Here is a 27,412-nt window from a genome sequence, read left to right on the forward strand (position 1 = left end):
TGCATAACCACATGCACAGGCTCAATTCAAGTCATATTCATCAAGTGCTTACTCCAAGCCAGACCCCATGCTGGGACAGGACCAGACCTGGGCCCTGACTTTCAGGAGTTCACAGCCTACCCTGGAGTAGAAAGACACACACTGAAATGGGATGGAATCCAGGGTGGACTGTGAGAAGGTGTCATGAGCTTGTTTTGAGAACTCAGTGGAGAGAAGGGCTGTCGCTAACTAGATAGAGATGGCTCTGTGAGAGGAACTGCCAAGAGCTGTCCCTTATAGGAGTGGAGGAGCTATAGGGAGAGGTGGCTCAAGAGGTTAAGGATTTGGGGAGCCAATGTATTTCTAAGGGTGAGAAGACTCTCATATGGAGTAGAAGGAAAAATGTGCCCTTCATTATTCACCTGTCTTTGTCCTGCCTATCCTAAACCTCTCTGGAGTAACTCAGTAGGTATTAATTAGTCCATTTTCTGGGTCAGCATCTTCACTAATCTCAACATAGGAATTGAAAATCACTGCTCTAAGGTATAGCAGGAAAAAGAGGTGGTCTACTTAGTAACTGTACATCTTTAAGACCAGGTTTTTGCTTGGGGAAAAAGCCTTCTGTAGAAATGCCTGAGCCATTGTTAATGCGGTTGAGAGGCTTGCCAGATTTAAAAGCAAGATTCCTATCCAGAAATTTGTGATTGTGACCAAGTGAGAGTCTGAAAATCAGACACTTACCTGTTTGCCCTGCACTAAAACATTAGTAATGGATGGGGCGAGGCTGTCCACTACTTTACTTAAAAGACTTGCTGCACAGCGCACAACCGACCTGGGGGCAAAGAAAAGAGCATGCCAGAGGTTGACAAATCTAAAAGATGATGAATGAATGTGGCCCCTGATGGAAGAGACTGAAAAATGTGCAGTTAAGTCCTCACATAATAATTTGGAGGAAATACTGAGCCTAAGACACTGGACCTAATAGCTGAAGTCCCCCAACCTGTAGACCATCCAGAATTAGGGGGGATCTCTCATTCTCACCTCTGTTACCAGCACTGTTTGTGTCATTATCAATTTAAAAAGAAAGTAAAAGGGAGCCTAACCATCCCTTTCTTTGATGGGGACTGGGGGAAGGAATTAAGTGAGGATTCTGATTTTGCATTAAAAAATTCATTATTAAGTCTGTCACTGATAAATGTCATCTATTCCTATAACCACTTTAAATCATGTTCCTTTTGGTGCCTAGATAACCAAATCCCTGGATTTGGGGACTCGCTTAGTAGTCAATTTTAGGAAGTGACACAATGAAATACCAGCATTTTTTTTCTGATAAAGCCAGAATGTTGGAGGAAGGAATTCACACTGCTATTTTTACATTTCTGAAAAAGTCTCAGACTGTAGAGAGAACAGATTTTTTTTAAAGCATGGCACATGCAATATATAAGACATTTTTTCCCTCAAAAGTAAAATTCATGTGAAACTTCTAGATGGAGAAAATAAAATGAAAATATAGGCTTAAAACTGTTTTCCTGTATTTCAGGATATCATGTATGCTGACCTATAAAACACATTTATATTTTAATCTCAACATAGATGGACTAGTAGAAAATTAAGTCAATAACTGATAAAGTTAGTGAAACAAACACTTCTACTTTTAGAGAAGCTTTTGCCCACACACTTTAAGACCAAAAGACATACTTAACCCTCATAGTGCAAAGAAGCCCACACATTTCAAGCAGCTTGAGTTTCTCCACATTCTGTGTATGTTACCTGTTTCCCATGTACCAGAAAAGTAGTAATGTGTGGGGCTATAGAGGAAGAAAATTTCTGGGTAAAGGCAGCCCCGTAGCGTACCGCCAACCTGGGTGTGTCAGTGGAAAGCCATAAAAGGGAAAATACAGTAAATAAACTTCCAGGCATTTGTTCTTTTAAACATAACACCATTCTAAATATGTACTAGTTAATGCTTCATCTACAATCCAAGCATAATAACATAAAGAAAAACAGGTCTGCTTAGCAAAAAATAAGACTATAGACCACATTTGAAACTTACTGGCTTAAAAGCAACATCTATTGGCTTATATGCCTTACTGTGTTGAGAATTTTCAGTGAAAATTTGAGATTTAGCAAGAGGATTATTATATTATTTCTTCTGGGTTGGAATGATATATTTATTATAAATCATAGAGTTGAAATACTGCTAAGAAATTGTTTTGTCAAATTCTCTTACTTTAGGGATTAGAAACCTGAGGCTCATCGAGGTTATGAAAGTTTCTAATGACATTGCTTGAAATCTTTTTTTTCAAGATGAGATAATAATGGGTTTTTAAAAAAATACATGTACTCTTACTTTTAAAATGTTAGATTCTTCCAGTAAATTGGTTAGAATTGCTTCAAAATACAGAGGCTATGCATGTAGGCATAACTACCTCAACTGTGAATTGAAACAATTTTATCTCAACTTACCTAATTATTTTCAATCCCTGGGAGACTACTTTTGCAGAACATATTAGTTATTTTACATGAAGCAACTATAATCACTGGGATTCATTCTAACTTAAGAGGTGAGAGAACTGCCTTCTATTATATTTGCTTATGATTAAATGAACCATTGGTCTCTTTTCATGGCCTTCTATGATCACAGAATCTATTTCCTGAATACAAAGTAGAACCTAAAGCACCTTGCTGGGACAGAGCAGGTGCAGTGTAGGGAAGCCTCATTAGCATCTCACTCTAGTGAATATACTTTCTAGTTTCTATTCCTATGGAGGTCTTTTTTCCTAGACATTATTTTTAATATCTTGGGAAAGCCATGATACAATGGAATGTAGGCAGATCCTTTGAAAGTAGACAGAATCATGTCATAACCTTGGAGTTTAAAAGTAAAAATTTGGGGCACGTGGATGGCTCCGTCGGTTGAACATCTGACTCTTGATTTTAGGCTCAGGTGGTGATCCCAGGGTCATGGGATCAAACCCCATGGTGGGCTCCACACTAAGCATGGAGCCTGCTTAGGTTTCTTTCTCTCTCCCTCTGCCCCTCTCCCTCATTCACACTCTCTAAAATTAAAAGAAAGTAAAAATTTGAATAATCATTTTTAAGATTGGTCTATTTTATATTTATGCCTTTAAACATGACAACACCAAAAATAAAACATTATGACAAAGACACTAATACGAACCAAAGCTTTTTGCTGCCAGCTCTTCTATAGACTCTCTCAATGTGATCAGAAACGGTACCTAGACATTAGATAATAGAGTCTTTGTTGAAAAAAAAAAAAACCTTTTAATTAAATGCATAACATTTATTCAAATATGTGACCCAAATGTAAAGTGTGAATGTCCCAGCCCTTGTTACTATTTAGTTTGAGCATATGATTTTGCTGAGTACTTTATTTCTTGAAATTTATTGTCTTCTTAAGTAATATGCAATCTAAGTTTTTAACAAATAAAAATAAGTTATTTTAATTTACAAAAGAAAATAAACAAAATACAGCAAATTGAACAAATACTATAGACTCTGAATATATATGATTCTTCATTTAAAGTTTCACAAAACTTTACAGAGACACTGTTATGTGCATGATCCTTCCAATACATACTGGTCCTCAAAAGACACCATGGACTTCATTCTTTGGCAATGAACATGTGGTTTGGCCTCATGACTGGCTTGTCATCAATAAATTAATGATGGTGACAGGAGAGAGTAGCAAAAAGGAAACAAGGGTAGAGAACAGTATCTTTATCATTTTACCATTTTGTTTTTATAGCTTTATAACAAATTGGATAAAATTATATTCAATTCTGTAGATGCTTATGATTTTCAATGTGTATGATTTTACAGATTTAAAAACTCAGTCTCTCAAATATCTAAGAAAAGATTAGTATTATTCCCAAGTTTATAAAAATAGTTTTAAAAATAATTCTCTCAGCATTCTCATTATAAACTATTTTATATAAATTTTGTTTTATTTTAAAGCACTACTAAAGTAACTAGTCTGAATTCCAGGTTCCTAATAAAATGTTTGCTTTTTATAAAAATCCTATTGTTTTAGTTAAAGTATGAATTTCAATCATGTCCTCAATATAATTGGGATTCTGCTCAGTTTCAAGACTAATTAAAAACATGAAGGATTCTGTCTGAAATATGCTGAAAGTTTTTCTGCCTTTAATCAGTTAAGAAAATTAAGACTATTCATGTGACATGTATAATATTCAAGAAGTTTATCTCTTAGCTACAATAATGTAAAAACTAAGTACAACTTATTTGAATACACAATTATGTTTGTTCACTACCAAAACTATAAATCTTATTAATCACACTGCTGTTCAGAATACTGACTCAGTTTCTAATTCTAACCAAATCAACATATCCCTTTAACAGAGGACTTTCAGATGAGCCAAAAACTTTGAGTGTCTTAGAATGTATTCTATATTATTCTATATAATAAAATGACAGAAGCAGACCATGATGTAGAATTCAAGTGACTCGACACACAAGTGTGGATTTCAGGGGTAATTGGGTTATATCCTAATGCAGAGTGGACATCATTAGAAATGATTTATTTTTATTAACAATGTTTAGAGCACAAATCTATTAAAAGCCATGTTCCATTTCAAATGGCTGCTGCAGACCATGAAGGAACTAATTTTTATAGCCTTAACGATTCAATATTGTTCTTAAAAAGACAGAGAATGAAACTGGAAATGGAAACTGTCAATAAACAGCTATGAAAGAAGTCATCAGAGGTTAACAGTCACAGGTAGAATCAGGCTCTAACACCATTCAGACAGTCAGAGAAACAAACAAGCATCACTGCGTGAAAACAGTTTAGGAGTTCATACATCAGTCTCCTCTACTCTAGGGGGGATGAGTAAACATTTTCCATGTAAAGGATTAAAACAAGGTTTAATGGAGGATAAAACAACATTAACATTTTAGTATCTATTCATAAGGTATATTTGATATATACCCAAGAATAGAGAGGTCTCATTATTTAAACATTTTCTCTTAGGCATGTACACTTACCTTCTTTGGTGATGAAGTTAGGGCCTTCTCTTTTGAGCAGGATACCCAGCAGGATGACTTGGCTAGCCAGACAACTGCAGTCCTAGAGATACAAATCACTGTGAGTCAGTGGAATAAAATGGGTACAAAAGTAACCACAGAGATGTAATCACATGATGCAGAGAGGAAATCTGCTATGGAATTAATGATAAAATGTTATACTATTAAGCATTAGATGACATTACACAACTATTTACCTGAGTTAACTTGGAGACAGAGAGTAGACAAATTGGCTTCCTGATGGGGTAGTATTTAATAATCAAATTATCCAGGAAATAAGATAAGCAAGGGATATAACATGTCTACAAGCATTAATATTTGATTAATACTTGATTCTGCCATTCACTGAGGAATTTGGCCATGTCATTCAACCATTCCCTTTTGGGCATTGCATATTTATAAATGAGAGACTGTGCTGCTATCAATCCATTATGAGGAGATGGATAAAAGAAGGCGACATGTACAGAGTGCTTTATATGTATTATGGCACCATGCTATGTGTTTTATACCTACCATATCATACCCATGTTAATGGAGATTTATGTATAATGTCAGTCAATAACAAGGACTAATAATGTCTGGAAAGATATATTTAACCTGCATGCTCAAATTTGTGGTATGGCCCAAGAAGATGTCTTAGTGTTTTAGTTCTATCATTAGAATTTCATTTCCTTTAATAACAACTAAGCCCCACTCTCACCCCACCTCTTTTAAAATGCAAATAATCTTAGGGAAGGTAAAAATTAGGTTAGTACATAATATTCACATGAATGTGGTCAGAGGATTGCTTTCCTCACTGACTGGAGAGACTTACAGCAAGCATTAAGACCTAAATGCTGGGGCAGGAGAGAAGATCTAAATTGGGAAAAGGAGGGGAAGTGTACTAAATAAGAAGTCTGGAGATCCCAAAGGTAACTATTTCTGACATAACTTCTTTAACGGCTCATTTAATACCTGCATACCCAAGGCAACCCAATTTATCCCTACTCCTTAAGCATCTTTAAGACATCCATGTTAATTAACGTTAGACCATAAGAAAAATCTCTCATTACTGTCCCTAATATAGAGAGAGGCCATCTATTCCCAGGTACTTCTATCTACCTTCTGGCTTGCCCCTGAGAATTCCTGCCTGCCAACCTCACTCAGAGTCATATGGGAAATACATCTTTCTCACATTCAGTTTTTGAAGAATTTCATGGGTGGGCTTGTTCTTCCATTCAGTAATGGAGATATCTGGTTGCTGCTCTAGTTCAGGAGCACTGGGGGTACTGCTTTGTCGTTTGACTTTTGAATGTTTGGGAAGTTCTAGTTCCTCAAAACTCTTAAATTCTGGAAGCCTAGAAATTAAAAGAAAAAGTTTCAGATTTCCTGTATTTCTAATTCTAATTTCCTGCTTTTCTAACAATAACCCAAAAGGACTTACTCTTCTGTTTCACTGATTCGTAGGAAGTCAAGTTGTTCTACTACAGCTCCCGATATTAGTGTCTGAAATGTAATTGAGAAACTATTCACAAATCTTAAATTCATTAAGTCATACACTTGTGATCTGTGTATATGCATTTCTGTAAGTATATAATATTTCAAAAAAGTTTACTACACACAACTCGTAAGTAATTTTTTAAATGAGCATTCTAAAATCAGACAAGTTTTCACATATAACAAAACCTTAAAGAGATCATATAGGAGCACCTGGGTGGCCCAGTTGGTTAAGTGTCTAACTTTGGTTTAGGTCATGATCTCGTGGTTTGTGAGTCTGAGCCCTACATCAGGCTATGCACTGGCAGTGCAGAGCCTGCTTGCGATTCTCTCTCTGCTCATCCCCTACTCTCTCACTCCCTCTCTCTCTCAAAATAAATACATAACCTAAAAAAAAAAGAACATATAAATCAAGCTCTAAGTTCATGGGTCATAATAAATAGGAAAGTCAACATGAAAGGAACCGTATTTTTCTCTCTCTTCTTAGAAGTGTGGGCAATTATTTTTAAGCTGGAATTAAAATTCAGTACATATTAAAATGTTTAAAAATAGTTTGAAATAAAAAAACAACCAGAAATACTAAAATTGTGTTGGGAAAAGATGATATGAAATTGCACTTTGGATCCTGTTACCGTAATATTTCAGGGCCATCCAATGATGGGATACTGCCAAGTCTCTGTTTTCAGGATCATGAAGGTGTTGATTATCGAGGCCAGTGCTTCTCTACATTCTGGCAACCCATATTCAGTATTTTATTTTTCATTAGTTCCTGATTACAGGTTAGCAAACTACATAAGGCCAAACTCAAACACAGTTTTCGTTTGTTTTTGGTTCATGGTAAAGAACATAGGTGAATGATAACCCACAATGGTTTTTTAGCAATACGTGTCACTCTTAATTATCTGACGAGCTGTCAGATAAAATTGAGAAATGTACTGCATTAAAAAAGCCATAAAATTATTATTTTAAAAATGTAATTCTTCAATCAAACTGTCTTGGATATATTAGTTACTTTATTTTCACACTGTTCTTTTCAAATATGAAGCAGCATGACACAGGAAATGCTGCACTTGTTGGCTCACCACCCAGAGTTGTGCTGCCTTCTCCTTTGGTGGAAACTCATAAACAAAAGTAGATCATCAACAAATACCCACTACAATGTCAGGATGGACATATTACTGGCAATCATACTAAAGCCTCTTTGCAGAGTTTGAGTGAAGAAGGCCAAATGTGCAACCAATCTGCACATTTTCATGTGGCCCAGCAATAGTCAGGGTCTGAGAGCAGTCTGTGCCTGGGCAGATAACAGTGTTGAGCATGATAAAAGTCTGTTGAGTGATTACTTCCTAAGATTCAGGCTCGCATCTATACATCTAACTCACTGGTTTGTTAGACAAATATTTATGGAATAACTACCATATTTCTGGCACTCTGCTAGGTATTAAGGATATAAGAATAAAATGCACAAAATCCTTGCTTTCTTGAAATTGACCTTAAGTATGTGTAGGGAGTACAATATAAACAAAAAAACTAAATATGTTATGTCTGATGATGTTAAGGGCAAAGTAGAAATAACAAAGATAGAGGATGGGAAGTGGGGTGGGGGAGTAGGAGGAAGAGGTCTTGCCATTTTATACAGGTGAGCAGAAAAGACTTCTCTAGTATGGTGACATGTAAGCAGAGACTGAAGGAAAGATGGTAGTCAACAACGTGGATCTTAAGGAAGGGTGTGCAGGGCTGAGGGAACAGCAAGTGCAAAGGTCCTGAGGCAGAAGCATGCTTGATGTGCTTTAGAAGTAGTAGTATTTTTAAAGTAGTATGGAGGAGAGGGTGGATGAAGTACAGTAAACTGGGGAGATCATTAGGAGATGAGGTCAGAAAAAAGGTCCAAAGACCACTGGAAAGACTTCGGTTTTCATTTTATGTGAGACGGAAAGTCATTGGAAGCTTGATATGTGACAAAATCTAACTGCCTTATATTCAGGTAGAGTATGAATATGTTAACAGTCTTAGGGCAGTTAGGAATTTAGGAAACTACTGTAAAAATCTAGGTGAGGCATGACAGCAACCTAGCCATGATGTTAGTGTTAGAGGTGATGGGAAGTAGTTAGATTCTGGATATTCTGAGGGTAGAGAAAACCAGATTTGATAATGGACTGTAAAAATGTGAAGCATGGAAAAAAGAGAAGAGTCAAAAATTATTTGATGCTCAATGCTAATAGTTAATTCTGAAAACACAGAAAAATCATTTTAATATTTTCTATTATTAGCCTATCCACCCTATATACTGATTAAGCCCATAAGGTAAATGTTAATAGGCAAATGTTAAATTCCATTAATAGTCTCTAGAGCTTTTGATTTAAAAAATTCAGTTTGTTAACAGAGGATCCTAAATTAGTTTTATACAAAACATTACAATTATGATTAATTTACTAGACATTAATACTCTAGTTCTGATTGTAATTAAACAACCTAATATTATTATATGTATGTCAACTGAAATATAATATTCAAAAAGGTATCTTGCTCTGAAATACCTAATTCTATCCCATGAAGATCCTTTCTAGCTGAACATTCTACCAAAGACTGCACTTTATCCTATCATCCTGCATCCCTACCTGNTTTTTTTTTTTTTTTTTTTTTGGTTTGGTTTGGTTTGGCTCTCCCACTAGAATAAGTTCCATGAGATCAGAGACCTTGTATATTTTTTTTCACTATTTTATCCCCAGTGCCTAGAGAGAGAGCTCAATCAATATCTGGTGAATCAGTGAACCAATATTTACACATTTCCTACAGAGAGAACGGCAGTGAGCAGATAACTGGGAATTCAGAGATGAATCAAGCTTGGCCTGCAAGAGTTTTCAATCCACAAAGAGAAGCAGACTAAAGAAACTAGCTACACCTAAATTAAGAGATATAGCATAGGTTCAAGCAAAATGCCACAGAAACACACTGGAATGAGAAATTAGTTCAACCTTGGAGACTTCACTAAACAGGTAACATTGACCTAAGTTATAAAATTAAAGTATTTCGAAGGAAAAAGAAAAAGAAAAAAAGGCAACTCTAGAGTAGAATAACAGCATGAGCAGGAAAAAATTTCCATTACATTCGGGAATTTTGAAAGTACCCAGCATACTTGGAGAGTGGAAACCAGGGCTGGGAATGCGTTGCATGGAAAGATCCTGGAGGATGAAGCTGCACAGGGAGGCTGAGGCCCAGTGAGAAGACAGCCTGTGGATCAGACTAAGGAAACTGAAAGGGCTTGATATAAAATCCAAGAGAAGCATATAGATGCCATTTTCATTTACTATTTTAAAGACAAGAAGAAGGCTAAGGTGGGAGGATGAGGGGTTGTTGTTTAATCAGTATAAAGTTTCAGTTCTACAAGATGAAAAGAAGCCTATTCTCTGGTTAAAGACTGTACTCAAGGGTATTGGGCACAGCAGAGAGCAGGAGACACAAATATTCAACAATAGATTAAGGTGAAAGTGGGACTCCCTGGCTTCTTCCTCAACTTGTTCTCAACATATGAAAGCAAAATGCATGCCCTTCACACAAGAGGTTAGATGATTATTCTGGAAACTGAAAAGCCTAGGAGAAAAAAAAAATCTCCAGATATTTCCAGCTGGGGTTTCCCCCAACAAAAAGAGCTCTTGCCAACAGACTACCTGATAAATGACTTCATCAAAAAGACAAAGGAATAGTAACAGAAAGTGACAGAAAGTAACAAGGAAAAGATGAAAAAAAAAAAGAAAACTTAGATAAAAATGAAGTATGCAAAACACAAGCACTGATGAATGAGTAGGTAAACATGCCATTTGTAATATAACCTACATAGGTACATAGGTCTCTTTATAAATTTTCCTTTCTTCTTCAATATTGAGAACCTACTGCATGAAAGATTCTATGAGATAATCACAATTTCTCATAGGAAATAAGTAAGGCACTTAAGTCCATGATGGACTACAATCAAGGTAGTTCATGTCAGGGGCGCCTGGGTGGCTTAGTCGGTTAAGCGTCCGACTTTCGCTTAGGTCATGATCTCGCGGTTCGTGGGTTCGAGCCCCGCTTCGGGCTCTGTGCTGACTGCCAGCTCAGAGCCTGGAGCCTGTTTCAGTCTGTGACTCCCTCTCTCTCTGACCCTCCCCTGCTCACGCTGTCTCTCTCTCTCCTAGAAATAAATAAAACATTTAAAAAAAAAAAAAGGTAGTTCATGTCAAAGGTCATAAAAGGATGTTCAAGGTGATTTTGCAGAACTGGCCCTAAAGTCTGGTAAGATTTTTATTTTTATTTTATTATTTTATTTTATTTATTTTGAGAGAGAGAGAGAGAGAGAGAGAGAGAGAGAGAGAGAGAAAGCACATGTGTGAGTAGGAAAGAGGGGCAGAGAGAGAGGTGAAAGAGAATCCCAAGCAGGCTCTGTCTCCTGTCAACACAGAGCTCGACACGGGGTTTGAACCATGACCTGAGCTGAAATCAAGAGTTGGACACTTAACCAACTGAGTCACCCAGTCACTCCTAAAATTTGGTAAGATTTTAGGGGCACCTGGGTGGCTCAGTTGGTTAAGCATCCGACTTCGGCTCAGATTATGATCTCACAGTTTGTAGGTTCGAGCCCCATGTCGGGCTCTGTGCTGACAGCTCAGAGCCTGGAGCCTGCTTCAGATTCTGTGTCTCCCTCTCTCTCTGACCCTCCCCTGCTCATGCTCTCTCTCTCGGAAATAAAACATTAAAAAAATTTTTTTTTAATTTGGTAAGATTTTAGAGAACATTCATCTTGAAAGAAGGAAGTTTATTCCAGGCAGGGGAAATTGCATGAGCTGAGGGGCAGAACCTCACAAAGTCAGAACACAGTAATTCATCTGTATTGGCTGAAGCACAAAGAGTGTTTAGTAGAAGATAACTGGGCAGGGAGGCTGTTCTGACTAATAGGGAACCACAAGGGGCTTTGTTATTTAGGAGTTGAGAAGACAATGCTGTGAAGTCCTGAACTGAAGAACGGAGATTATCTCCAGGTTGGATGTTACTATGGAGCAGGGAAAAGAATACTGGACCAGGGAGTTAGGCAACTTGTACCTGTGCCTATAGGCACAAGCTCATACAGCAGGTCACTTCACCACTCTGGGCACCAGCTTCCTCAACTGCAAAACAGAGGCTGGAGATGAGCTATTAATGTCTAAAATTCAGGTTGGGAAGCCACTCCAATTGTTCAAGCATCAGATGCAAGGGATGAGATAAACAGATGGTTACAACAGGAACAGGAAGGTAGGCACAGAATAAAGCTTAAGACAAAAGCCTTAAACAGAACATATATGAAGAAATACAGCTGCATCTATGCATTATTTGTCCTGAAAACAAAACACACTAAAATTAGAAGACTACCTGTAGACGATCAACATGAACTTTGACTCCTCCAACCATTCCTTTTTTAAAGGCTGCCAACATATCTAATATGGGGTTGAATCGGCTACCTCTAAAAAATATAAACAGACAAACAAAAGGTGATTAACAACAGAATTAGAAAAAATCTAATACTAAGTGTCTTTTACATATGCAAGTCACTCTGCCACATGCTGACAGAGATAAAATAGGAGAAAGCCCTGCTGCCAAAGGGTTCACAGTGTTAAAGATGGTAAGATGGGCATACCTCACTTTTTTCATCAACCTACCGTATATTGTCTTCCCGGATGAGAACAAGGAAAAGTGGACGTCCATGCATTTTCCAGTATTGCTTAATGAACTGTAGTGCATTCTATCAAAACAGAAGAGTGAGGTAGAATGTAATGGTACCATATCTGAGCTGATCAGGATGTTTAACCAGTCATGGCAAAGAGCCAACAAAACTCTCATACATCAAAATAATTCACAGTCAAATCCTAGATAGTATAGACTAATAGGGGTAGAAATGTTCTGATACATACATATTACAAGTATGATCATATACAAGTTAAGTTTGAAACTTCTTTGATTTTAAGCTTTATTCTTAGAAGTAATCAGATTGTAAATATTTTAAGGCTGCTCTTTTTTGGTGGCCTAAAAAATACAGTTCAAGAATGGTCCCAGGGGGAAACAAAAATGAGAAACCAATCAAGAAATTGAGACTTAAGTATAGAAAACAAACTGATGGTTACCAGAGGGGAGGTTGGTAGGAGGATGAAATGGGTGATGGAGACTAAGGAGGGCACTTGTTGTGATGAGCACCCAGTGATGTATGGAATTGTTGAATCACCATATTGTACACCTGGAACTAATATAACACTGTATGTTAACTATACTGGAGTTAAAATAAATACTTAAAAAAGAAAAAACAAAGAATGGGAGGAAAAATCAACTCAGGGTTGTCTTTTAGAAGATTAATCTTCACTCCACAGTATTGTGCATTTATTATAGCAGATAGAAGACCCTAGACAGAATCTATACAGACCATCAGAAATGTGGAAAGAGGTGTTTTTTTTTTTGACTCAATTTCTACTATTGTCGTTATCATCATCATATCAAAGACTTACATAACACTTCACCATGTGTCAGGCGCTATTCTGAGTGCTTTACATACTCATTTAATTCTCAGAATATCCTTATTATTATTCAGTTAAATAGATGAGAAAAGAGACACAGAGAAGTTAAGTAACTTGCCAGAGATCACACAGATAGTAAATAAACAGTAGAGACAAAATCTTAATAAATGTAATCTGGCTCTAGACTTTATGCTCTCAACCATGACTCTAAGCTTCTCTACCTTGCACATGGAAAAGGGAGTTGAGGAGACTTTTAACTGAGTGGGTGTTACAAGTTAGTTGAAGTTTTTTTTGACATTCTTAATAAATATAATTATTTTGCTAACTCAGCTTTAGTTCAAAAAGAGAAAAGCTACTGCTGCCATATGAACGTGATGCCCCCTCTGCTTTATAAACTATATATTTTCATCCCATTTGTAGAATGGTCTATCAAGCAAAGGCATACAACTTTATATAAAACATACTTCATTTATTATTCTAATGCTGCAGGCAATTTAACTCTTTCTCCAAAGCTACACAGACATTGTGTTACTTTCATATTTTGTACTGTGTTAACCCAGTGTCACAGACAAGCACGAGCACTCAATTTAATAACATATGATAAAATCAGAAACAAAGTCATCCAATTTCAGTAAAAAGGGGCTCTGAAGCTACCTTTATGTCATCTATCAGCAGTAAAACATCTTGAGACATGTAGAAATCACTTAGGTCAAAGATGATAGGGTAACAAACCACAGTCTTTCCTAGAATGCGATATATCTGTAAAAGATAATTAAAAATATATATATATATGTAACAGAACCAAAGACACAGGTACAGCAGCATAAGTCCTAATAAAAATTAAAACTGATTAAGAAATTTTAAAGTTTCTTGATTTTATCAGTGAGATCAGTATACTAATAGAGCAATCCACCTCTACTGTGATGGAAAAAGCTTCTGTTTGAATAAAACTTCAAAGTTTTATTTGAATAAAACTACAATGTTCAGAAACAATACAGCAGTAAGATGCTTATTCATCTAGTCTAGAAGACTTCTGTGATATCATACAAAATAAATAGTAAGATTTACTTGTAGAAAATAATAATTCAGATAATCAGCCTAAGTACATAATGAAACATGAGAATGGATGCATAGCAGGTTACACATCATTTCATTCTGCGGTTTTATAATCTGAATACTGCTCCACAAGAAATTTCATAAGCACCTTTGATGTACCGAGGCAGCCAATGGGCCTATCTGGCCTTCCGGAGAGTCCTAATTTTTCATTGATACCCAGGTGGAAATAAGCCTGTAAGACATAAATTTATAAATCAGTTAGGCAAGAAGAATTCATGCTTTTCCTTTTTGTCCCCTATGTCCCCCTTATGCCCTGCTAACTTCTGACCTTTCCAGAGCAAAAATGGCCAGGGAAACCTTATTCAATAGATTCGTAGGAAAACAAGCCAGCCAATGATGTAAACCTAGATTTGGGGACACTGAGAGATTTGAGTACATATCTTTGCAGATCTGCTTAGCAACATTCTAAAATTTTACATTGTTCTTGTGCTATCATAAGTGTACAACTTACATGGCTCTGTCCAATTCATAAAAGAACACAAAGAGACAAATGTTTCCTGTGTGATAAAAAATCTGATTAAAGTTTTAAAATTCAGGGCCTCACATCTCCTACTAGATTCTGACTTTCAAGTATTTCCCACAAAAATGGAACGCATCTTTATTGATTTTTATGATCATATGAATTTTATGAAAAATTTAAGCCATGTGCTCCAAGTGAATGGTGCTGTTTACTCTCACAACCCCATAGGTAACAACTCTTGCATTTTGATGTATGTTGAAGGAAGTGTAAGTTATTGTGTGAGCCCTAAAAAACAGGTGAAGTATAGACAGAGTTACAGATTTTAAAGTACACAGATAATTATATGTCCATATTACACACATAAATCAATATGTATATATTTACATAAATTGGTTTATAGACTATATATATCTATTTGGTGTCCTAGTTGTTAAAATTCAGTACTGTGGTGTTCCAGTTTCAAGATGGTAAACTGAGTCTATGCATTTACTGTACATTTCAATGCTGAAATGACGGAAGAAATATAAAGATCTGGAAAAATATCTGTAACACTCATTACTGTAAAACAGAAAAGGGTGCCACAGTGGAGAAGAAACTTCTGGAATTTCTACAAAGTAGAAGATAGACTTGGATTGAATCAGATGTTAATCAGTGCAAGAACTGAGCACTTAATCCAATAAGAAGCTTCCTTACCCAATTCTATTTAACACCTATCCCTTGATGAAGGTAGTTCCCAACTTTTTGCTATGTCAAAACTAATTCAATAAACATCTCTGGATGGTGTACTATTGTTTCTGTAGGATAATTTCCTAGACTAGCTGGATCAAAGAGAATATATGTTTTCTTTACGATATAATGCCAGATTGGTCACCCTGTAAAAATAATGGACCAATTTACCTTGGCATTAACAGTGCATAGGACTTTTTCTTGGGTGAAAATGATATTTAATCTTAGTTTTAAACTACTGAATTCAGATAATTTATGGTTGACCATTTTCCCATATATTTAATGGCTACTTGTATGTTCTATAAAGTTTCCCATTTGTTCTACTGGGCACATTTAATTCTTTTTTGATTTGTAAGAGGTCTTGGTATACTAAGAATTTTACCCTTTGTATAAATATTTTACCCAGTTTCTTCATCTTCAATGTTGTGATGAAATTTGAGAATAATTGCATAGTAGGTCAAACATCATTTCAGCATGTAGTATTTTAATCTACACACTTTTCTACTAGGAAATTTCACAAGCACCTTTGATGTGCCAGGTTCATCTTCAGCTATATTTAGTCAAATGTGTCAATCATTTCCTTAATGGCTTTTTTAGCACTGGTATTATTCTAAGAATGGACTTTCACTCCAAACAGCTGTAAACTGCTCTTCTATTTTTAATTCCAGCAATTTTATACTTATATCATTTTTTAAAAAATAAGCAAAACCTTGGTTTGTGAGCCCAATTAATTCCAGAAACATGCTTGTAATCCAAAGCACTTTTGTATCAAAATGAATTTAAAGAACCATTGGCTCAGCTGTGATCATGTGACACTCGGCATCATGTAATACTTGTACTGCAAGATACTGCTCATGTATCAAGTCATCTCTTTCTGCACCGTTATGTCCCTACAGAACAGCATCCCCTGGGTTGGTTGGCACTCTGCCTGGTGTATAGCTGGTGCTCAGGAAACACCTGATAGATGAATGAGAGAGCATGTCCTCCCGAGCTAGATGTGCTATGAAATCTGATTCTGGAATAGCTCTGGTTGTACTGGCCAGGAAAAATACTATATAAACCTCAGTATATATGCTGCATTGAAACTATCTCACACTATGCTAGATAGAAATCCCTTTCCCTCAAATATTTTCAAATTTTCCAAAATAAATGTATGTCTAAACTATTTTAGATCTCATCTTTTGGACAAGTGATTAATTAACCATGTACAAGTTAAAGTGTACTGATATAGTTTTCCTTTAAATAATTGATAGTAAAAGGATTTTCCTTAACTTTCTGAACCACAGTACAGCAGGTCTATGACAGGTAAGTACACAGACCTGGAATGCTCCCTGCATCCACTGTGCATACAATACTGTCCCCACATTGTTCATATTTACACCATTTAATCCACTGAAATAGGATATAGTAATGGCTAAACAACCCAAAAGTACAGAAGTACTTCATCCTAGGTCTGCACTATATTCATATTCCCCATGAAGCAAAAACTACACCAATCACTGCATCACAAAAACTTAACTACACTCAGTAAAAGCCCTGTCCTCAGCTGTCTGCCCTCACATACTCTTAAGTTGGTTGAAGGAGGGTGCAGCACCTCAGAACAGAAAGGTCAGCCATTGGCATAAGAATATGTATATTAACTAAGATTTGAGGGAACACTTTTACTTTTAAAAGATGGAGTTATTATTGAGTAATATATAGAACTGTCAAGACACTATATTGTGCACTTTAAACTAATATTACACTATATGTCAACTACACAGGAATTAAAATTTTTTTAAAGGTGGACTTATAAGAAGCAATGTACTAGGAAGTATATCTTAGAGGACAAATCCCAAAGAGCAAGCAGTTAGCTTGGAACACAGAGGCTGTAGCCGTAGAAATCTTCCATCTTGAAACATGCTTAGGGAAGTTAGGTTCTTGGTCCCAAATCTCGTTTTAACCATGCCACATACCCAAACTCTAAACCATTTTTTCACATCATCTTTAAAACAACAAAATATAAAATATGTAAGGACCAGTTATAAGTCTTCACCTTACTCTTAATGGAATGCTTTCTACCACCTCCACAGTACCTTGTATAAACTCATCAAAGTGGATTATAATTAGTTATTTTTCCTGTCATACCAATAGACTCAGAGTTTACTGAGAACAGGAACAGAGTATAGAGCCATTTTATCTGAGTGCCCCACACAAAACTCTGCACATAGCAGGTGTTCATTAATGAATGAATAAAATGCCACATTTAAGTCATTTGGAGCCATGCTGGTCTTTTAAATCCTGACTGTGTATTGAGTACTGACTCACCTACCATAAAAAGTTGCAATATAAATTAGGCCTGAAAAAACCAGATTCAGGTTAATTTGCTTTGAGCACATGTTTATCAAAGAATAATAATCTTTGTTACTATTCTCTGGAGCTTTCAGTGAAGAACCATAAAAAGTTTAACATAGCCTATAACTGATTAATAAATGCAGTGTTAGAGCGTTAGATTTTCTCCACTTACCTGCTGTCTCCTCTGCTTGTTTTGTGGATCCTCAGTTCCTCTCCTTTTCTACCACATCTTCGTGTGTTTTTAAAGTGGTACCTACTCTAGGGATCCTTGCATTTTCAGCCTTTGCTCTTTAATCTGGGTGGGAAGAGCTCTAAATTTGTTAGAGGAGGTTAAAGAGCTCTCAAAGAGCTGGTGTTCCGGGTGATCCGACACCCAGATTTTTTTTTTGTTGCCAATGGATAGGGTCCAGTCTGACTAACAGTGATGTTCTGAGGCTCTGCTTTCTTCCATACAATGTGCACCTCACTTCTCTAAGTTTTTCTTCTTTGCTGTAGCATCAAAACTTTGACCACATACATTTTTATCAACCTAAACGAGCGGATTTTGATCATTTGAGAGAGAGAATTCTAAACACTTACCCCAAACACTCCAGAGTTTGTTCCTATAATGTTTTTAATAATTACTAAGTAAAAGTGGTAGTTTATAAATAATTAGTGGAAGTCAACAATTTCTTGTCCCTAATAGGCAGGAATATTCCTAAACAAGCATTTCTGAATCCATCTGCAGAGCAGTGCTTGCAAAGACCCTAAAAGTCACCTTTTAATCCAATTCAGATAGGTATGGAATTGCATTCAAGATAAACTCAGATGTTACTTTATAATTACTTTGAAACCCAGCAAACCAAAAGTGTAGGAATTACTTCAGACTCCAAATGGTAAGGCAAGAGAAAGAGGGAAGTAATTATTACCAATAAATATTTACAAGGTTTTTAAAATAGTTAATGTAAGGGAAAATTATCAAACCCAATGTAAAGATTAATTTTATACACAAGTACTAAAATTAAGGTAATTCATTATTCAAGTGCTCAGTCTAGGTCAGTAATAGACTTTAGAAGGGAGTAAGAATCAACAAGGCTTACGAATATAATATACATACAATGTAGGGTTGTTGTATTTTTTGGGGGGGGGGGTGTTGTTTTTAGTTAATAATGTCTGAAGTAGGCTTCTCAACTTAATTAGAAAGACTTTTGGATTAATGACCCTATTTCAGAATCAGACTTTAACTATGCTACCTGATTGTAAACTAAGTCTAATAATCATGCTCTAGCACCTCCACAAAGTCAGCAGTAAAGAAGCAGAATCACTTACCTTCACCAGCTCCTGCTGAGCCCAAATCTGCATGGGCTCTACCTGTTGAGGTGTTTGAGTCTGAATACCATATGTGTTGAGGAAAACTTGAAGGCTAAAGAAAATGGGGAAAAAGTGAGAGACAGTTTTAGGCAATGCATGTAGAGTATGGAGAATGGTGGAAGAGAAGGAGGAGGAAAGAGAGGAGATGATGCTAGCTTGGAGAATGTTTTCATTTATTCACATGAGTAATATGCCATCTGCCCTGGGTTCCAGAGGCCCTCTTGGGTTCTTCACAAGGCATCAAATGGGAGCTCTGAGGGCTGGCAGAAAGAGTAAGCACTGATTTTGAGAATCCCATTATCTGTTGCACTACTTTTCACAACTACACCCTAGACAGCACTGGCACAGGTCATGGTCTTTAATATTCACTTCAACTAAAACAAAATTTTTTTAAACATAAGAAAATTGTTGTTCTGACAGACATCCTTTAAACCCTGTCATGGGGTCTATGAAATTAATCTCTGCCAAGAGATTACTTTCCTCCTCCCAAAGGAACACACCACCCATCTGGGTTTCATACCGTTGGCTTTCTGCTATGAGTGCTACGTGAACAACCAAATCATTTTCCAGTGGGCCCTGTAATACAGAATAAGGGAGGGGGGGAAACATTTTAAAATATCTGGTCATTATTAGATACAATGAGAATCAAGGACAATATTAACCATCTCTAAGCAGTTCATTAAAATGATGGACATCTACTGGCTCCACGCAGTCACCTCTCTTTCCTTGCTCTCCACTACCTAATAATCAATTTGATGGTGTAGACAGAGTAATGGAACACCAAGGAACAGAAAGCCATAAATCTCACACTGCTACCAGAGGGGCTAGCCTGTCAGGACTATTTTGAATGATGCATAAGAGTAGTCTGAGGACTGAAAGTCATTTTCCATCATTTAACTCTGAAGGGAAAGGGAGGAACTAAAAATAAAAACCCAGCTTATATATTCTCTATTAAAAATGATGGTGAGTTAAATTTGTTCATTTGACATCTTAACCACATATAAGGCTGTTCTCTTTCTTGTTAGCCAATTTTCCTTTGGCACCTATACATTAAAATAGCTTTATTCTAATATATAAACCCTATACTAGAGAATGAACTACCTAGTTGACTATGTAATTAACACTTTGTTCGTTAAATACAAGCTGTTGAGCTTAATAGTTCTAATCAAAGGTAGTGTTGGATATTTGCTATTCTTTTCTGTGTGTATGGAAAAGATTCACTATAGCATATATTATACACTGCTAAAATGAACCCAATTTTGAGCCTGTATTAATTAACAGAGAACATTAAGAAGCATCAATAAATTACAGTATTAGGAAGCTCTGAAAATACTGATCAAATATAATTTCCTTTATAGTAATGAATCCAACATTCCCAATAGTAATGCTGTAAAATGTTTGATTTACCATCAGTCAGTTCTCCTCTATGGTATTCAATATGTCACCAGAATTTATGTATGATGGAAAGCAAGAAACACCAGAATACATATATCAGCAGTAAATATCCTACAATCAAAAGGATAGTTCCCAGAATCATCGCGAAAATGCCATTTCAGGCAGACTTCCATATGATTTAAATGAATATATAAGAGAAAATATGATATAACAACCCAACAAAAATACACATTAAAAATGCCATAAATTCTATTTTTATTTGATAAAGATCTTAAAAGTTAGTGTTACTCAGAAGGATGAGAAAAAATTAATTATTCAGAATCTCATCAAGATTTCCAACCATAAATGAACACATTAAGTCTTATTTCTCTCAAATGAAATCTAGTATTTACTTCATCAAATGGAGTAACCTTAGAGTGGGCAATTATCTACAATCTTCAAGACAATTAAAGACTCTTAAATAAAAAACAAATGAATACATATACAAGAATGTGGATTTTATTTCAGTAACAATAAATAAGACAGCTTACATATCCTAATTGGCAAATTGGTATCTTCTTTTTGAATCACAGACCTGTTTAGGATAATGCTGTTCCTATTTGTATGACATAGTACTCAGATCTAAAATGGCCACTACACATGTTGAATTGTAATGAGTATTTGGTTAGGGGACTATTAGATGGTTGAAGAAGTCTTTCATTGCAAAAACTCAGCATTTCAGAAAGTTCTAATTCACAAACCTTCCATGCTGATCTTAGGCCTTCAACCCACAGCCCAAATAGGACCTTTCACCTCATTTCTACCCAAAGAAAGAATTCAGCATGGGCAATCCCACCCCAGCAATTCTCTTCCTTTCATTGCCAAAGTTGAAACCATCTTTTCTGTTTTCACCATTTTCTTCAAAGCACCAGCATTGTTGTCTAAACCCATGAAGTCTCTCTGAAAACATCCTCATAGGAATTAATATCTTCTATTTCTGAATGGTATTTCCCTTAATATTACTATAATATTTTCTGCTTTTAGGTTCATGAAGTACACACATGTATCTATGCATATAGACACTGAAGGCCTATATAGTACTGGTATTCTACATTTTACATGTATTTATGTACTCATTAAGGCATTCTAATATACAAGGCCTCATGTTAGGCCCCGATGTTGCATGAGGAAAACAACCCAGTATCCCTCCATGAGGAGTTTAGAGTGTATTGGGACAGATGAACAGCAGGTATTTATTATCACATAAAAGTATTCCACTGATAGCTTCCTTTAGTAGTATAGACTTACCTTATTTTTGAAAAAAAAAAAAAAAAAAATGGCTACAGGACATTACATTATATGGACATACCATAATTTATTTAAGGAATGTTTATTTTGATGGACATTTAAGTGGTTTCCAATATTTGACTTCTGCAGAGAATGATATAATCATTGTCCTTATCTTGGAGAATTGCTGAGGATTTAGGGAGAGAACTGTGTTGCTAAGCACAGTATTTGCACATAACAAAAATAAAGGGTCTTAATACTTGCTACAGTTGTACTTATTATTTTCACAGCTATTCTAGGACAGCTGCTCCTGTCTTCCTTGTTGAGATTTGCTGTAATACTTGTGTCACCTTAAATCTTATTGGCTTCCACCATTCTAAGACCATCCATTATCACATTTTTGTATGGCTAGTTCTTCTGTAAATAATTCCAAACATCTTTTAAAAGAAATCCTCAGGTGATATGCCACTTTCCAATTTTTTTCTCTTTTTATTTCTCAAGCATACACTATAGCTATTTTATCATCTTTCTTGCCTCTATAATTCTTCACTCTGCCTTCTAACCTACTTTGCCTTTAGAGATGGAAATTCTTACACTTAAGTTCTTGGTCTTCTACTCATTACACTTCCTTCTTTTTCTCTGTCTCTCTCACGAAATTCAATCACTCTGGTAGCTTTAATTATCTCTTCTAAGCAGATGATTTCATATTTATACTTCTAGTCTTGGACTTTCTCTGAGTTCCAGTGCCCATATTTTTAAGTGCTTTCTGGACATTTTCTCTTGGTTATTTCCAAAGGTAAAACTCAACTCCTCACTAACCCTACCGCCACCTCAGACAGGCTCACTTCCAGCTCAGAATGTCAGAATTATCTTTGACTCTTAATTATTACCTTCCATATCCAATTTTTTATCAAAATCCTGTTAATCTTTCTTTCATAAAGTGTCTTAAACTTCCTTTCTATAGTGATATTCAGAATTGGAAAGTACCAATGATAGCAACAAACACTTTACATAACATTTGACATTCTATTGTGCAGGGTACTGTTCTAACAAACCATTGTTTTATAATAACAAATCATTATTCCCATTTTCCAGATAATAAACTGATGCAAAGAAAGCTTAAGTAACCCATCCAAGGTTACAGAGCTAGCAAACAGCTGGGCCAGAATTTAGATTCAGGCAGTTTGACTGCAGTCTGTGCTCACCCTCACTCACTTATTCTGCCTCTCAAAGAATGGAAAGAGGGTAGGTGTTAGACTTGAAAGATCCACATACAAATCCTATCTTATTATCTGGTCCTGTCATGATCCAGGTCATCTAAGAGATACCTTAAATTTGTCATGGACAAGACCAAATCACTTAATTCCATCCTTAAAACCATTCATCCTCAAAATATTTCTTATTGCTTTAAGGCCCCACACTATGTACTCATTTGATCTGCCCCAAAATGTGTAAGTCATTCTTAATTCCTTTTTCCTTCAAATCTCCTAACCAATAACAACAACAACAACAACATAACATTTATTGAGGACCATGTAACCATAGTAAATTAGTTACTCATTGAAACACCCATAGTAGGTGGTTACCATTATTATTCTCATTTGCTGATGAGACAATTGAGGCATGGAGTAGGTAAAAACTTAGCCAATTATCACATAGATAATAAGTGGGAAAGGGGGAATTCAAATCTGGGCAATCTCATCTATCTCTTAATCATTATAGTGTCTGCCTATCTAATGTGCAAATTCACCAATCAGTTGTATCAGCTCTACCTTTAAAGCAAGAGTCAAACACATCACTTCTGTCCACCTTCACCACTGCTACCAACCTCTACTCAGTCACCATGATCTTTCACTTGATCAATTAACTGTTATAACTACCTCAGTCTTGCCCCACCATGCACAGCAGCCCATCCTGCAAACAGCAATGAGGATGCTTTTTTTAAGAAGTGGCATTTGTTGGGACGAGCACTGGGTGTTACATGTAAGTGATCAACCTCTGGGTTCTACTCCTAAAATACTACACTGCATGTTAACTAACATGAATTTAAATAAATAATTTTTTAAAAAGTATAAATCATACCATCTCACCACCACCTCACTCCACCCCGCCCCCATGGATACATACATGGACACTCTGTTTTTAACTCTCCAATGGTTTCCTATTGCCCACAGAATAAGAACCAAACTGTTTACCATGACCTACCAGGCATGCATAATCTACCTCTGGCATAGCTCTTTTTTCTCATTCTCCCTCCCTTCCTTCACCATGTTTCAGCCACAAGGTGTTGTGTCTGCCCCTTGAACACACCAGCTGTGTTCCTATCACTGGGCCTCTGCACTTGCTGACCTTATTTGGAATGTTTTTCCTTCCAATTGTTTTGTGAATGCCTTCTTCTTATGCAGGTCTCAGCCATTCTCTCTACCACAGCCAACCCCTTTCTATCACTTTACCTTACTTTGTCTACTTCATAGTACTTACCAGCTCCAGAAATTATATTACGTTATTTATACAAATGTTCAGTATTATTCATTCCCATCAGAAAGTAACCCCTGAAGACAGGAACCTTGATCTATATTTATCCATTGTTATGTCCCCATTGCCTAGAAGAGGCAATGTTTCCTCGTTGGTAAGCTGGAATAAAAGTATCTACTTCATAGGATTATGGGGATAATATAGAGCACATATAAGCATATAACAGAGTATCTCACATATCCTCTTAAGTGTTTAAAAAACATTAGCCTTCTCATCAACTCCAGAAATACAACCACAATCCTGAATTACTATAATACATTTCCTTGACTTTCTGTTTCATACTTGCCTCTGCCCATCTTCTGTACTTTATCTGGTCAAGCTAAGTTTCTTCTATCAGTGATTTGCACAAAGGAAGTGGTCAAAAAATACTTGTTGAATGAATGAAGAAAAGGGAGGCAATATGGGTTAGTAAACATGTATTTATGTAATGTTTAAGATATCACTTCTATACCTAAAACCTGTGCTTCCCAAATAAAGCCCTAACTTCCAGAGGACCTTTACAATGTCACTGCTACCTATGTTCCCTTATTTCTCTCCCATCTGTTTGCCTGAAGGCAGTCCACTAAAAACAGTTCACTCTTGTCCATCTCAAGTTTCTGCCTACTGTTCTTCTGTCCTTTTACATTTGAACTGCTCTTTTCTTCCTGTCTATCCAGATCCTGACCTACTTTTTCAACAGTGTTCTCTGTAAACTCCTCAAACATCAAGGTGCCCAGATATCTTCTGTTCATATCAGCAAAAGCAGGTAATGTCTGTATGAGTCATTTGACAATACACATATTGTCAATGTCATCTCACTGGAAGGCTTTTTGTATGCTTTTAAGTGGTTTGTATAACTATAGTGTGAACCCTCTGAGGGGCCCCCATGCTTGCTTCTTACCTAGCATGTATACAGCACCTTATATTAAAAGAAAGTTAGTGCTTAGTTGGTGGTCTAAAAGAAGAATCTTGTTTTTTAACATATTGTTATTTACATTTATTAACGATACACAAATCATCCCTTTAATATACACAACAAATATTTACGAATATTGTAATTTTTAACAAATGGAAATAATAACATAGCATACACATATTTATATAAGCTATCAAGGAATGTACACAGGTCATTTTAATTACATGATTGAGAATGAACAACCTGTAGTTGGAAATACTCTTATTTAAAACTTTGACCTTTACAAATGAATCAAATTAGGTTTAAAAAAAGTTTTACTGTGATAAAAGCCACATAACACAAAATTTACTATCTCAACCATGTTTAAGTATACAGTAGAAATTTTTATAGCACAACTTGCCCATAAGATAGGTACTACCTGTATTAACACTGTAACTGATCTTGCTAAAAATTTAAAACTACGATAATTAAAGCACTGCATGCACATCTGTCTAGATTTTAGTTTTTAAATTATCCAAATCAGGTCAAAGCAGCAAAGCTAGGAGATTTGTAGCTGGGAGCTACAAATAAAACAGTGTAATACAATTTTCAAAGGGTATACAGAGAAACTTTAATGTGAATATGCCCTAGTGGTTTCCTTCCCCTTGTTCTGTTTTTAATTTAATTTTTCAACAGATAATTAATTCATATGGTTCAAAATTATTTAAGTTTTCAGTGAAGTGTTTCTCTTTCCTACCTGTGGCTCGTATAGACAATTAAGTTTTTACAAATGGAAGTATTGTGGTAACCCTATACCAAGCAAGTCTATCAGCACCATTTTTCAACAGCATTTGCACACTTTGTGTCTGTGTGTCACACTTTGGTAATTCTCACAATATTTCAAATTTTCTCATTTTTATTATAGTTGCTATGGTTATCTATGATCAGTGGTCTTTGATGTTATGATTGTAATTGTTTTGGGCACAAACTGTGCCCATAAAAGGCAGCAAATTTAACCGATAAATGTTGTGTGTATTCTGACTGTTCTACTCACTGGCCTGTCTCTCTCCCTCTCCTCAGGCTCCCCTATTCCTTAGGATATAGCAATGTTGAAATTAAGCCAATTAATAACCCTACAAGTGAAAGGAAAAGTCATATGTCTCTCATTTTATTTATTTTTTAAATATTTTTATTTATTTCTAGGAGAGAGAGAGAGAGACAGCATGAGCAGGGGAGGGTCAGAGAGAGAGGGAGACACAGACTCTGAAATAGGCCCCAGGCTCTGAGCTGGCAGTCAGCACAGAGCCCAACGCGGGGCTTGAACCCACGAACCGTGTCTCATTTTAAACCAAAAGCTAGAAATGGTTAAATTCTGTGAGGAAGGCATATAAGACAGGCTGAGAGCTGGGCCTCTTATGCCAGTTAGTCAAGTTGTTAAAAAAAAAAAAAAAAAAGGAAAAGTTCTTGAAGGAAATGAAAAGGGCTATGCCAGTTAAAACACAAATGACTTAAAAGTGAAATAGCCTTATTGCTGATATGGAGAAAGTTTTAGTAGTCCTGATAGATCAAACCAGTCACAGCATTTGCTAAGCCAAAACCTAGTTCAGAACAAGGCCCTAAACTCTCTTCAATTCTGTGAAGGTGGAGAGAGATGAGGAAGCTGCAGAAGTAAAGTTTGAAGCTAGCAGATGTTGTTTCACAAGGCTTAAGGAAAGAAGTCATCTTCATTACATCAAAGCGCAAAGTGAAGCAGCAAGTGCTGATGTAGAAGCTGCAGTGAGTTTTCTGGAAGATCTAGCTAACATAATTAATAAAGGTGGCTACAATAAACAACAGGTTTTCAATGTAGCTGAATCAGCCTTCTATGTCATCTAGAACTTTCAAATCTAGAACTTTCAAACCTAGATAGAAGAAGTCAATGCCTGGCTTTAAAGCTCCAAAGGACAGGCTGATTCTCTTATTAGAAGCTAATACAGCGGGTGACTTTAAGTTGAAGCCAATGTGCATTTACCATTCTGAAAATCTTAGGGCCCTTAAGAATTATGCTAAATTTACTCTGCCTGTTCACTATAAATGGAACAACAAAAGCTGGATGATAGCCCATCTGTTTACAACATGGGTTATTGAATATTTTAAGCCCACTGCTGAGATCTATTGCACAGAAAAAAGATTCCTTTCAAAATATAACTGCTCATTGACCATGCACCTGGTCATCCAAGAGCTCTGATGATGTACAATGAGATTAATGTTTTCATGTATGCTAACACAACATCCATGGATCAAAGAGTAATTTTGACTTTCAAGTCTTCTTATTTAAGA

The 27,412-nt window shown here is 36.1% G+C and overlaps 1 protein-coding gene across 3 annotated transcripts in view; it reads right to left on the minus strand.

Moving 5' to 3' along the window:
* PHKB (phosphorylase kinase regulatory subunit beta) overlaps window positions 1-27,412 on the minus strand; it is a 237,841-nt gene that overhangs the window by 41,036 nt on the left and 169,393 nt on the right. For all 3 annotated transcript variants that reach the window (XR_013331934.1, XM_077751419.1, XM_077751418.1), the window contains 11 exons: window positions 19,544-19,599; window positions 18,982-19,075; window positions 14,242-14,325; window positions 13,692-13,796; window positions 12,192-12,274; window positions 11,905-11,995; window positions 6,470-6,531; window positions 6,221-6,383; window positions 5,008-5,089; window positions 3,161-3,218; window positions 721-811 (listed from right to left, as the gene is read on the minus strand). Coding sequence is in view for 2 of the 3 variants with exons in the window: in XM_077751419.1 (XP_077607545.1) it covers window positions 721-811; window positions 3,161-3,218; window positions 5,008-5,089; window positions 6,221-6,383; window positions 6,470-6,531; window positions 11,905-11,995; window positions 12,192-12,274; window positions 13,692-13,796; window positions 14,242-14,325; window positions 18,982-19,075; window positions 19,544-19,599 (969 nt within the window). In the remaining variant the exon portion in view is untranslated. The remainder of the gene's footprint in view (window positions 1-720; window positions 812-3,160; window positions 3,219-5,007; window positions 5,090-6,220; window positions 6,384-6,469; window positions 6,532-11,904; window positions 11,996-12,191; window positions 12,275-13,691; window positions 13,797-14,241; window positions 14,326-18,981; window positions 19,076-19,543; window positions 19,600-27,412) is intronic.

The sequence above is a fragment of the Crocuta crocuta genome, unplaced genomic scaffold, assembly GCF_008692635.1.
Source record: "Crocuta crocuta isolate KB4526 unplaced genomic scaffold, BGI_CrCroc_1.0 scaffold124, whole genome shotgun sequence".
Classification (NCBI taxonomy): Eukaryota; Metazoa; Chordata; class Mammalia; order Carnivora; family Hyaenidae; genus Crocuta; species Crocuta crocuta.